The sequence below is a fragment of the Ceratotherium simum genome, chromosome 7 (genome assembly GCF_057802395.1).
Source record: "Ceratotherium simum simum isolate JZ-2026a chromosome 7, ASM5780239v1, whole genome shotgun sequence".
Classification (NCBI taxonomy): Eukaryota; Metazoa; Chordata; class Mammalia; order Perissodactyla; family Rhinocerotidae; genus Ceratotherium; species Ceratotherium simum.
The window spans coordinates 55,134,057-55,146,975 of record NC_141906.1 but is presented as its reverse complement, the minus strand read 5'-3'; the positions used below and the strand labels follow the sequence as shown (position 1 = coordinate 55,146,975).

The window sequence follows — 12,919 nt, the reverse complement described above, 5'->3', positions numbered from 1 at the left end:
ATTTTATGTGCTTAGTATTTCTCGTATAATGGCTTATTTTGTAGGGTGGGTAGAAGTAGGGCTTATTCATCATTTTGAGGAAATATACTCTGGGTTATCTAAGTGGGTGACGAGTTAGATGCTAATTGACCCATTGTTGGTCCTAGAAAAACTTTGTGCTGTGTTTGCATGTTTTTGAGGTAAATCAAAGGATGATATCAACTGTGAGTCACTCAAAAGATTTTGTATTCACCGAGCCCGGCCTAAGGGCTATATAAAGAGGGACATTCAAGGAACTTGTACGGAAAAGGAACAGAGTGAATTGGGTTCAACCTTTCAGGAGAAGTTTAGAATGAAGTTTCTTCTGTTACTGGTCCTGCAGGCGGCTGTCTCTGGAGCTGTTCCCCTGACTAACAACACAGGCCCAGGCGAAAGTGATGTGGTGTTTGCGCAAGTGAGTATTGACACTCTAGTATTTATCTAGCCTGATTTTTGTCTTTAAGATTTATTTTGAAAAGTGTCTAGTTGAAAACTGGTTTAGGAGACTATTTGCTTTTAGTATTGAATTTTTCTTTGTCAAAGAGGAATATAAAAAAAGATATTGGTTTTGAAAGAGTGTTATAAAATTGGTGAGTGAATTTGTCCCTTCTACACAAAGATTTGGCCAAGGAGTTTTAGTTCAAAATAATTGGAGTTCTACTTCTGTTATGGTATTTTAGATTAATCATTTAATACCAGTTAATAACCTGAGATTTGAACAACGGCTTGATTAATTTGTTAGCCACTTGAGGCTGCCATGATAATTCAAGAATACTGTTTACTTTCACTCATCCCAGATATTTCTTCATGAGCATTTTTTAAAAATAGATTTTTTTTCCCAATTCATTTCTTTTCCCTAATTATATAAGTTTGGAAGATTGCTCCATTTTCTAAGGCTTTTAACTTGGAATTTGTCATAGTTGTCAATTGTGTTGAGCTTTGGATTTTTAAGCAAGAAAATTTTATCCCAACTTAAATTAATAATTTACACATCCTGACAATAAAAGTTTTGCTGCCTTCTAACTGCCATGATATACTAGATGCTGAAATAGGTTTTAAAGAGTAGAAACAAATTCTAACAGGTAGAGACATAAAAGTGTTTTCAGTGGGCTTCCAGGAATTAATCTTGCTAATAGTTTATGACACATCTTTGACAGCACAGAAAATTAAGAATTTTTTCTCGTTATAATTCATTGTCCAATGCCTGGTTCCAAAACATCAATGTGCAGTTGAGTCATACAGAGCTCCAGCAGAAACCTGTCTGTGTGTAATAATGTATCACATAATGCGTTTTTTTCCAGAGGTACTTGGTAGACTTTTATGGCCTTGAAATGGAGACAATTCCAACTGCAAAAATGAAGGTCAATAGGAACTTCATGGAGGATAAAATTCAGGAAATGCAGCAGTTCTTGGGGCTAAAAGTGACTGGGAAATTGGACCCATCTACTCTTGACATGATGCACAGACCTCGATGTGGAGTGCCCGATGTTCGTAATTTCAGGGTAATGCAAGGGAGGCCAGTATGGAAGAAACGTTTTCTCACCTACAGGTAACATTGTAGCTATACATTTTTCTACTTTCCCGTAGGTCTGACTTCTAGAAACCCGAACCATTTAGATATAGCTCTAAATCTGGAAGTAGATAAGAAGCTTCCCTCAATTGCTAATACTATCCCTGTGTTAAAATTCATTATCTCTAGAAGGAAGGATTGTTCACTCAAGAAAGAGTTGTTTGGCTTGCCAGTCCAAAGCAGAGTAGGAAGCCTGCACACAAAAAGAGAATGAAGCCAGATCTACAATAAATATGAGGCAGGAGAAAGTTTTATATACTAGTCAAGACGAATAAATACAGACATCCGGGAGCAGGGGCAAAAGGCGTGGGCTTCTCTGAATGTAAATCCTTCACATTGATGACCTATAAAACATAAATGAGTAGAAATCAAGTTAGAGTCTGTTGAAGAAAGAAATTGCCCAAGGATAAATGTTCCTGTAGTTAATGAAGCAAATTTTTGTTATCTAGACGATTAATTTATGAAACAATTTATTCTCCCATCATGCTAGCATAAATGAAGTATTGTAATAGGATAAAATTAACACATGGTTTCCATATTTTTCCTCTCTTTTGTTTTGCCGGTGAAGAATCAACAATTATACTCCAGACATGAGGCCTGAGGATGTTGACTATGCCATCCAGAAAGCTTTTCAAGTGTGGAGTGATGTGACTCCACTGAAGTTCAAAAAGATTAACGCAGGCGAGGCTGACATTATGATACAATTTGCATATGGAGGTAGAGAACTTGGACTTACTTCATCTGTATCATTTGGCATGACCTATAGCATATAGAGATGGACTAATTTTCTTTCCTTGTTAAAAAGCTCATGGAGACTACAGTCCTTTTGATGGTAGAAATGGAATTCTAGCCCATGCTTTTGGACCTGGACCTGGTATTGGAGGAGACACACATTTTGATGAGGCTGAAATCTGGACTAAAAGCTATAAAGGTAGGCAAAACAAAACCACAGGAAAACTCTAACAAATTCTAAGTTACATGCTGATTTTGAAAGGTTACAGTCTGAGAATGGATTGTAGAATGGGAAAACTTGTTCTGATTATAATTTAGAAACTCAACAAAATTTAACACTTTGTCTCAATTTCACCCTCAATAAATTGAGGATATTGGACTATATTATCTTCCAAATCAGTTCTAAGAATCCATGAGGATGAGCTAGTTTGTTAGTATAAACTCGGGAACCTTAAGAACCATAGTATGGAAAGATAAAAGCTGTTATTTAGGTGATCGGTTTTTGACAGTGCAATTCATAAACTCCAGTAAACACAGATACTAATTCTGTGTATGCCAATTATCCTAGGATAGGGTGGTCATCTGCACGATCCATTATATACTGACAGTTTCTTAGATTCATAGTGACACAGAAAGATGAAGTTACATCATAGAGAATTTAGAGATCCCTATAGAGAAACACAAGATTCTGTGGTCACGTAGTCTTTTGTGGTTCTGGGATAAAAATTTCAGAATGCCCAACTGGTCACTTAACAATACCTCGTGTGCATTACAGAGGGGCTGCAACTCACCATCCCTCTCAGACAGTTGTGGGAGGGACATAACTAGTCTCCCCTGGTATTTGGTGGAATTGTTATCCATTGGAAAATTCAAGCCATCATTTCAGAAGCCTTCCTAATCTTTCTATTGGAAATTCTAGATTATGTGACCGACTCATGAGGAAAGTAAATGGAGAGAAAGTCATCAAGAAAATGCTGTATTCAGCATCCCCCTCTCTCTGGCTGATATTGCATACATTGGATGGCAATATTTTTATAGACCAGAGAGGTTGTTTGTTTTGGTCTGACACATGGCCTAAAGCTTATAAAATTCTTAACAGAGAAGATGACTTTTGCATTGTCAAAAGATGACAGATATAGGATTAGGTCCTCACTTACCTGCAAATCCTCAGCTAGACATGTTAAATTTGTCTAAACTGTATCCAAGGTTATTTGGGGTTTATAATCTTTTCACTCGATATGGGAGACTTGTGCCAGTTAGCCTCGCAAAATGTTTTAGAATTCTAAAGATCCTTAGAAAAATCATTTAATACAGATCTTTACAGATAGAAAAAATTGAGAGCAAGAAAAGGTTAGTGGCTAGCCTGTGGTAAAGCTGGGGCCAGGGCATGCATTTCCCAGCAGTTTTCTTAGCCCGGTGTATACTTTCCATGTATGGCAACATACTTGTCCATGTTGCCTTATTTTTAATTGGCTCAATTCTAAAGGTAAATTTTCAAAAAGCTAAATTATTTCTGAAAATTTTAACTGAAAATGCTCATCCTCAGCCTAATTTTTAGACCCAATAAATTAAATGAACAAGTCACACAATGCTTACTGAGTTTCTATTACAGTGTTAGGTTATAGGGGTGTTTGGATACAGAGATGAAGAGGGCACAGTCCTGCCCTTGAGAAGCCCACGATCTATTGGGAAACAGAACACAAAGAGAAATCCATTATTTTGAGATGAGGACCAATGGTGGTCTTTCGTACAAAGTATTATAGGAATTGGGAATAGGATAAAATGAGGTTTAGGCCAAATTGTAAAAGGCTTTGTTTACCCATCCCAGTCTTACGCAGAGTGGAGAGAATGAGTCTTTGCTTCTTCTTTCTCATTATTTGAGAAAAGAGGGGAAAGCATGTCTAAGTTAGTTGCCATAGCCCTATGTTATAGGGAATGCTTGGAGGATCTGTGTTCCTAGATACCCGCCCCCAACAGAGAGGTGTGCATGGACTCTATGTTCACATTTGGGTACTAGAGAGTATGTCAAGGTCAGGCCCTGCAGCTAAGTGTTGTGTGACCCTGGGAAGTCAGTTCTTCTGAGCTTTAATTTTGCCATAGAAAAAGAAAGACAAAAATGAAGGCATTAGACTAGAACACAGATTAAAAAAAATAATGGTTGTTATTCATATCTCACGAGAATTGAGAAATTTGAGAGAAAGGATACACTCCTCTCTCTTACCTATAAAGGTGGATTCTCTAGAATATACAGAAAAAAAAAAAGAACAGGCACGACTATAACTTGGTACTGTCAATATGTCTAAATTGTAAGCATAGTCTCTTTGATTTCATTTGGAATCATATATAGTAAAAAGATGAGGCAAGAAATGTGGATGTGAATCTTGGCTCAAGCACTTAATTTGGTCAATTAATCTTACTGACACTGTGTGCTCATTTGTAAATAGAGAGCCTTGTGCCTTCCTTTCAGTTGCATGAGGATTAGACATAATGTGGTATATTTTTCAGTGACTCATAGTACCTGGAACTTAATATGGCCTTATATTTGGGTTTAGTAGAGGATGACAACTGAAGACTTTTCTATATCCGCTGAAGGCTAATCAAGAGTGAAAGCAGAACAGGGTCATGGGAGCTGGGAATGATTTAGCAGTAATGAATACAGCTGTGAGTTATTCTAGAAATTTTCACAACAGAACATATTTCACTTGTCTGTTAGTGCAGTGGTTCTTAATCAGAGGCAATTTTGTCCCCAAGAGGACATTTGACAATGTGTGGAGACACTTTTTTGGTTGTTAAATCTAGAGGGAGGTTTGCTACTTGAATTTATCCCTAACACCAGAGATTTCTAAACATCTGTAATGCACTGAACAGCCCCGACAACAAAGAATTATCTGGCCTATAATGTCAATAGTGCCGAGGTTGAAAAATTTTATGCAAGAAGGAGGAGAAATAAGTAAAAGATTCCCAAATGTGTCCCTTCTCATTGTGTCAGATGTTGTGTCATTGTTCTCTAGACGCCAATATATTTCACTGCTCTTTCCCCTTTTTGATTTGTTTCCTCTTAGGCACAAACTTGTTTCTAGTTGCTGTTCATGAGCTTGGCCATTCCTTGGGTCTTGACCATTCTAATGACCCAAGCGCCATAATGTTCCCCACCTACAGTTATGTTGACCACAACACATTTCACCTCTCTGCTGATGATATACGTGGCATTCAGTATCTCTACGGTGAGTTGAATTTCATTATCATTTTGCCTTATAAAGATATTCACTCTTATGAATAGTCTCATAATATCTGCATTTGGATGAAACTTTAACATGTACTCTTTTGAACCCCATAAAAACTCTGTGAGGTAGGTAGCACAGATATTAGCTTCATTTTACAGGTGAGCACAAGAGACCTAGTATGTTAATGCCAGAGCCAGAGGCAGGACCTGAATCTTCTGGCCTCAAGTCTGTTCTTTCTATCCAACATACCATTGTCTATTGAAGAAGATGCACAGAGAAATAATCTAATCAGAACAGGAAAACCAGAGTGATCAGAATTTTCTCCTCCATGATGTTGCAACCGCTTGGGGAAAAAAAATCCTTATTGTATGCTTCCTGTGAATGTTATAGAAAGCTTAAATTGCTTTTTATGCATTTTTCATCAAGAAAATCAAATGTTTGAAACAGATTATTTCTTCCTCTTGTGAACTAAAATGGAGATTTTTTTTTCTAATGCTTCTTGAAATGTATTTTCAGGACGTCCAGAAAAGCGTCAACCCTCATCAAATCCCGACAATAGAGACCCAACTATCTGTGATCCCAATATGAGTTTTGATGCTATCACTACAGTGGGAGATAAAATCTTTTACTTTAAAGACAGGTAGGATCATTTTCATATCTAACCAATATTAATGGCTCAGTCCTTAGAATTTTTTATCAGAGAATAGTGGGAAATGAAGTAGATGAAACTTGTGAGTAGGGACTTCGACTTGATTCTGTAGGCAGTGAAGAGATCTTGATTTTGAAGCAGGAGAGTGGTGTGATTATATTTGTTTTAACTAGAAAGCTGGCTTGTAAAAAATAGATTTACAGAAGGAATCTGGGTTAGGGAAAGATAAGACGGAAAGCAGAGAAGCCAGATGATTATAATCATAGGTAAAAATGGTGAAGTCTAGAATTAAAGCTGTGACAGAGTACCTATTTAAAAGGCTCGGTTCTTGATAATAGAGAAAAAATTCCAGGATGGCTTATGGTTTCTGTCTTAGAACACAGATTGAAGCAGATGTCGGAGGGGTGGGAGAGTGGAGAAGATTAGTATTTGGTAGGTAAGACAAATATTTTTCATTTTTGAGATTATAAAACTGAACCACTTGAGGTTAAGTGACTTTCTTTAGATTACAAAACTGGTGAATGGATTGTGGAGTCAGACTAGATAGAACCTTGATCCCTTGCTTCCAAACTGGAGGGTATTTCCATATACTAGTTTGCCTGTTAAGATCATTGTTATTATCAAAGAGTTGATTAAGTTCATTTCCTTGTGGTGCTCCTACACAAATATCTGTGGAACAGAATGTGAAGATAATGGAAAGAAACATTAGGTCGTTTCATAAGTCCTTCCCACTCACATTTCATGGTTCTTGATTCTCCAACAATTTTTCAACGTTTTAAATTTTTTTCATGTCAGGTTCTTCTGGTGGAAGCTTCCTGAGAATCCAGAGATCAGTGTTAGTTTAATTTCTTCTTTATGGCCAACCTTACCTTCTGGCATTCAAGCTGCTTATGAAATTGGAGCCAGAAATGATGTTTTTCTTTTTAAAGGTAATTCCAGTGTTTCGTTTTGCTGTTGAGTCTACTTCCAAGAAAGAGAACAACTTAAGGAAATACTACTACTTTTTAAGGAAATACTACTACTTTTTATAAAATAGACCCAAAAAGCACTCTATATTTTTTTAATGGTGACACTGAACTATAACCTCAAATAGCTTAAATACTTAGGTAATACACAAAACTTGTTGGAAAAGTTTGTAAAATGTGAGATGTTAGTACTTGTGAAAAAAACATACAGAACCATAGGAGATTGAACATGTTTAAGAACAAGGAGAAACACATGTTAAGGGGAAAAGATGGGAAAAGAATGATGCTGTTTTTGGTGAGTCAGTATTTCTATTACTCTTTCTGTATGATTCCAATGTATCCTTTCTCTTTGTCTTCACAGATGATAAGTATTGGTTGATCAGCAACTTAAGACCACAGTCAGACTATCCCAGGAGCATACGTTCTTTGGGCTTCCCCTACTCTGTGAAAAAAATTGATGCAGCTGTTTTTAACCCACTTCTCTATAAGACCTACTTCTTTGTAGATAACCAATATTGGAGGTGAGCTGTAATGGCTGGTAGTTTGACCCCTAAGATTTGTGAAACAGGCAGGGAATGCGGTTTTCCAGAAGGTAGTTTTTCTATGCAAATTCCCAAATATCCTTGACCTTCCTGGGAGAGAGACCAAGAGAATGTAGGACTGGAATAGTTATTTTCAACCTAGTTCTTTTCTCTGTACTTACTGATGTAAGATAACAATAATGTGTTTTTAAAGAGGAACACTAAATAAAATGTCGTGTTATTAATCATAGTGGAAGTACATTGGAAAATAGTGGTATAGATATACGAGACCTCGTATTTACAGTCAGTTTGGAGGGTGTATGGATTTTCAGATTCCTTTCTATAACCATTGGAGCCAAGAAGACAAAATGAGGAAACCATTCTCTGAATGACAGCAGATCCTGCAAGGTTTTCACTAACAGGAATAGACAGTCAGGCTCTATAAAGCAAGACAGAGCACTGGTGGAAGAATTGTGGAGGAGCGCAAAAAGTGCTTGACAAGAAGTCAGGAACTCTAGGGTTTGAGTCCTTTAGGGACTAAGAGTAAATCAGTGAACTGTTTATTGGTGCAGTTTAAACCCTTGCAGGAAGAGTCTTTCAGGAGAAAATAAGGTGGGTTTTGTGGTTCATGTCATGAAATGCCAAGCTTTATGCTATGGAATCCATTTGCTGATTGAGTTCCTGCTTATTATTTCTTTGTTCAGGTATGACGAGAGGAGACAATTCATGGACCCTGGTTATCCCAAATATACTACCACATACTTCCAGGGAATTGGACCTAAAATTGATGCCGTCTTCTATTATAACAGTAAGTAGATTAGGAAACCATGAAGATATGGGAAATCCCTTTTTGAAACACTGAACTGATTATAAAGCCTCCAAGCTCAAAGAATGGGGCTCCAAATTGGAAAAGAACAGGACTCTGCAGTTCTCCATACAGCCGCAGAGGGAAAATTCACAGTGTGCTTGGCTCAGAATAGGTGGGGTAGAAGAATGATCAAAGTAGAACCAACAGTGTGTTCCTAGGGTGATCTAGCGGGCAGGGGAGTGTGATTGCTGTCACTTCCATGTATCTGAGTCTCTGGAATTTCCAGTCACATCGAGCTGCACATTATATGTGAGTGAGCATATGGCAGCCAAGATTCAGGCAAGCTGGAGTGTTTTATACTTTTTATATCTTGCAGTTTTACTTTCTTTTCTGCCCCTTCTACCCTTCATAGGCTCTTACGGATGAGGCTGAGGGTGGGACTGGAGAATCTTAAGTTTCTGTTTGTGAATATCTTCAAGCCAGGTCAACCTAAGCAAAACTATTGACTGGGCCAAGATATTTTGTTTTTTATTTCCACCCCTGTGTCTTTTTTACTTCCTCCATCAAGGCTTTTGTGTGCTCTACCTGGGCCCAATCTTCTCTCTCCCACTCTGAGTTCTCCACCTGGAGTATGTCTTTCAAAAGCATTTGTATCCTAGTAGTCAGCCTGTAAGACCAAACCACCTTCTCAATAAAATTAATGAACATATTTAATGGTGAAATGACTGGCAGTAGGCAGATATCTGGGGGCGGGATACCCAGCCAAGAGATCTAACATCTATATCCTCAAATCAGACCGTGTCTAATCTAGATCATCTATGAAAACATAGGTCTATGTTATTTTTTTTAAAGAAATACAAGCGAAGAATTAAACTATGCAATTTGTTTTCATTTTTAGGACACTACTATTTCTTCCAAGGATCCTACATGCTTGAATATGATGTCATATACAATCGTGTCACCAAAATGCTGAAAAGCAATACTGAGTTTGGTTGTTAGGAATGGTATAATTAATAGTGTTTGTCAATTCATTTCAGTTTAATAAGTATTTATTTCATACTTGCTATGTGCCCAGTGTACCATTATATAGTGATATGTATCATAAAATAAGGTAAAATCTATAGGTGATAGATAAATGATTATATAGTTAAGTAATTCTACAAAATACATAAGATTTTTTGATTTTGAAAATCCTCATTGTCAATTTCTACTTGACTCTACCATTAAGTTTGAAAATAGACACCTTTAAAGGCCAAGAGAATCTTGGTTCCTAACATCCTTGAACTGAGAAATTATAATTATTTCTCTGGCTTAAATAAAATTGAGAAATATTAGTTTTGGGGCCGGCCTGGTGGCGTAGTGGTTAAGTGTGTGTGCTCTGCTTTGGTGGCCCAGGGTTTGCAGGTTCAGATCGCAGGGACGCACCGACGCACTGCTTGTCAAGCCATGCTGTGGCAGCATCCCATATAAAGTAGAGGAAGATGGGCACGGATGTTAGCCCAGGGCTAATCTTCCTCAGCAAAAAGAGGAGGCTTAGCATTGGATGCTAGCTCAGGGCTGGTCTTCCTGACAAAAAAAAAAAAAAAGAAAGAAATATTAGTTCTAATGACCATTAAATATTTCAGCAAGAGCATCATTTTAATCCTTTTAGAATAAAAATATACTATACCTTAAATTTTAAAAACGACAATTAATGTAAGTAATATATAAGTAAATTATACAATTATGGTGGTAATCTAATTTTATTCTTTTGTCAGTGTTGACTTTTCTAATATTGTATATAAAGTATATATATATATTTTTTTGCTCAAATAAAAACTTTGAAAGAAAGTATTTGGTTTTTAAAATTTCTTTCTTAAAAAACAGAATATGTATTTTGAAAATAATCCTGGACCTACTGCTAAATAAATCAAGTCTCTATGTGCCTGTACCAAGGGGTGAATAGAAATATAGCAACTGGGAAAAGGAAAGGTTATATTTGCTTGGACCACTTGTCTAAGGCCACCTGAATCCTTAGTCTCAAGTCAAGAAAGCATTCTCCAGATTGCATACAACCCCCAGCAGCACCTACAGTGTATGACCACAAGCCTGGAGAGGACATGGGATGAAATGGGGACTTCCATTCTGGTAAAATTTCTATTGCAGCTCAAGTCTCAGAATGGGTTATGTAACTGCTGTGTGACCTTGACGAGAGATTAAATCTAAGCTTCCTCAAATTTAGGAGTAAATATTAGTGGTACCCACCTCATAGATTTATTGTGAAAAAAATGATGCATCATACACATACCATGTATGCTCACCAGGTGAACACACCATGCTGGTAGCTTGGCCTGCCTTGTATCAGTTTTCTTTACTAACTTGACATACTTTCTCCCTATTTTCTGGATTGTACACATATTAAAGATCCCACTAATATCTTAAGGTTTGTGGAATGCGTGCAGCTTTCAATTTATTTGCAGACTATTGCTGATTGATGTACTCAAGATCCAAGAAATGGTCAAGTCCATTTCAGCTCAGATGATCTGTTTTGAGTAGTGGAATGAACTGAGATCATGGGAAATATGAATATCAGAAAGATTCTAGATGGTGAAGGAGCTCTCAGTCCTTCATAGTTTAGATCCACCCTCAAGTATGTGCTCCTTCAGTATAATAATCCCAGAGTTGTCTTTACAAGGAGTAGGGTCAAGTCCTTCTTAGAATAAATGTTATTTCCCCACAGAAAACTAGATGCTGGACTTCCTTCAAAAGAAGAAATTTCCCCACATGATTAGCACCAAAAGAAAAATTACTGATATCTGGGTTGAGTTGTCTTTGGCCTTAGGTAATTCAGGAGGAAGCAATTTCTCTTAAATGATGACTGCATTAAAATGAAAGCCCAGGGTACAACCCTTTCAGTCCCATAAGTGCTCATGAGAAGTGACTTCAAATAATAAAAAGTGAACACTTCCTCCCTCTACATTTGTTATATTTTCAAATTTTGATTAACAAATTCTTACAATGTTAACAATGTGCTAGGCACTGTTCTAAGTGCTGAACACACACACACACCTACACAAATAGCTCATTTAATCCTCATTACAAACATGAGATAAATACTATCATTATCATTTTTCAGATGAGGAAACTGAGGCCCTGAGAGGCGAACTAACTTGGCCAAGGTCGCATGGCCTTGGAGCTACAATTAAAGGCAGGCAATTTGATTTCAGAATCTATTTATTAACCATCACAAAATTCTGCCTTTCAAATTTATAAAGTGGAAAAAAATCCAACAAAGTAAAACCTCCTGGCACTCCACTCTACACCGCTTTGTACTTTTACTTGACCTTTCAATTAAAAGGTCTTTATTATTTTTTTTTATTATTTTTTTTTGTGAGGAAGATCAGCCCTCAGCTAACATCATGCTAATCCTCCTCTTTTTGCTGAGGAAGACTGGCTCTGCGCTAACATCTATTGCCAATCCTCCTCCTTTTTCTCCCCCAAAGCCCCAGTAGATAGTTGTATGTCATAACTGCACATCCTTCTAGTTGCTGCATGTGGGATGTGGCCTCAGCGTGGCCGGAGAAGTGGTGCGTCGGTGCGCTCCCGGGATCCGAACCCGGGCCACCAGTAGCGGAGCATGCGCACTTAACCACTAAGCCACAGGGCAGGCCCGTAAAAGTTCTTTAAAATGTCTTAAGAATTCTTTGTGCGTTCAGTTTGGGGAATATCACTTTGCCTTGGAAAAGGTAGTAGTGTTATCTTGCTAATGTCGGGAATAAAACATCCAAGACTTGGAAATTAAAAGTCTCTTTACAATGGAGCGCTGGATATTGTCTAGCAGATCTTCTGGAAAGCAGCTGATTTTATGAGGGTGTGCATCTTTGACTTTCCATCAACCAGGCTATTTTGTAACTCTATAAGGAGAGAAATAATAGAAAACTAATAATAATGCAAATGGTTCTTTTCTATAGCAATGCAAATAAATGCCACCATTAGAGATACAACTGATTTCTGCCTGGTAGAATAGACAACCTCAAACACTATGTTTTATTGCCCTATAAGATATTAATGCATTTATGCCATTAGAAAATTTACTTTAGCATTTGTTACTGCATATATATCTGTTCTTCAGATCCTTCTTTGAACTAATTCCCTCATTAGTTAGTGAGTTGAATAATATCTTTAACATGTTCATTTTATATTTACATGAAAATCTTTTTTGAAAACTCTATGTTAGCACTAGTTATCCAACAGGGAAGAGCACAGGCCTGCCCATCTTTTGGAGTACCAGGTGGAGAAGACCACATAGTAGTAGGCAACTCCTCAAGCCTGAAAGAACTAGAATCTAGTTTTCCCAATCCCATCTACCTCCTGACCCTCTAAAGTGTAGTGAGGGACACTATCCTTTTACAAAAGAAAGAAAAAGATATGATGCATCTGGGTGGCATGTAAT

The 12,919-nt window shown here is 37.3% G+C and overlaps 1 protein-coding gene across 1 annotated transcript; it reads left to right on the top strand.

The window, feature by feature from the left end:
* Positions 1–327: 327 nt before the first annotated feature.
* On the top strand, positions 328–10,212 carry MMP12 (matrix metallopeptidase 12). Its single transcript, XM_004427394.3, has 10 exons — positions 328–433; positions 1,320–1,567; positions 2,157–2,305; positions 2,394–2,519; positions 5,383–5,544; positions 6,061–6,184; positions 6,989–7,122; positions 7,520–7,679; positions 8,384–8,487; positions 9,386–10,212. Exons 1-10 carry the CDS (start codon positions 332–334, stop codon positions 9,484–9,486), a joined length of 1,410 nt encoding a protein of 469 aa, XP_004427451.1. The 5' UTR covers positions 328–331; the 3' UTR covers positions 9,487–10,212.
* The last annotated feature ends 2,707 nt before the right edge of the window (positions 10,213–12,919 follow it).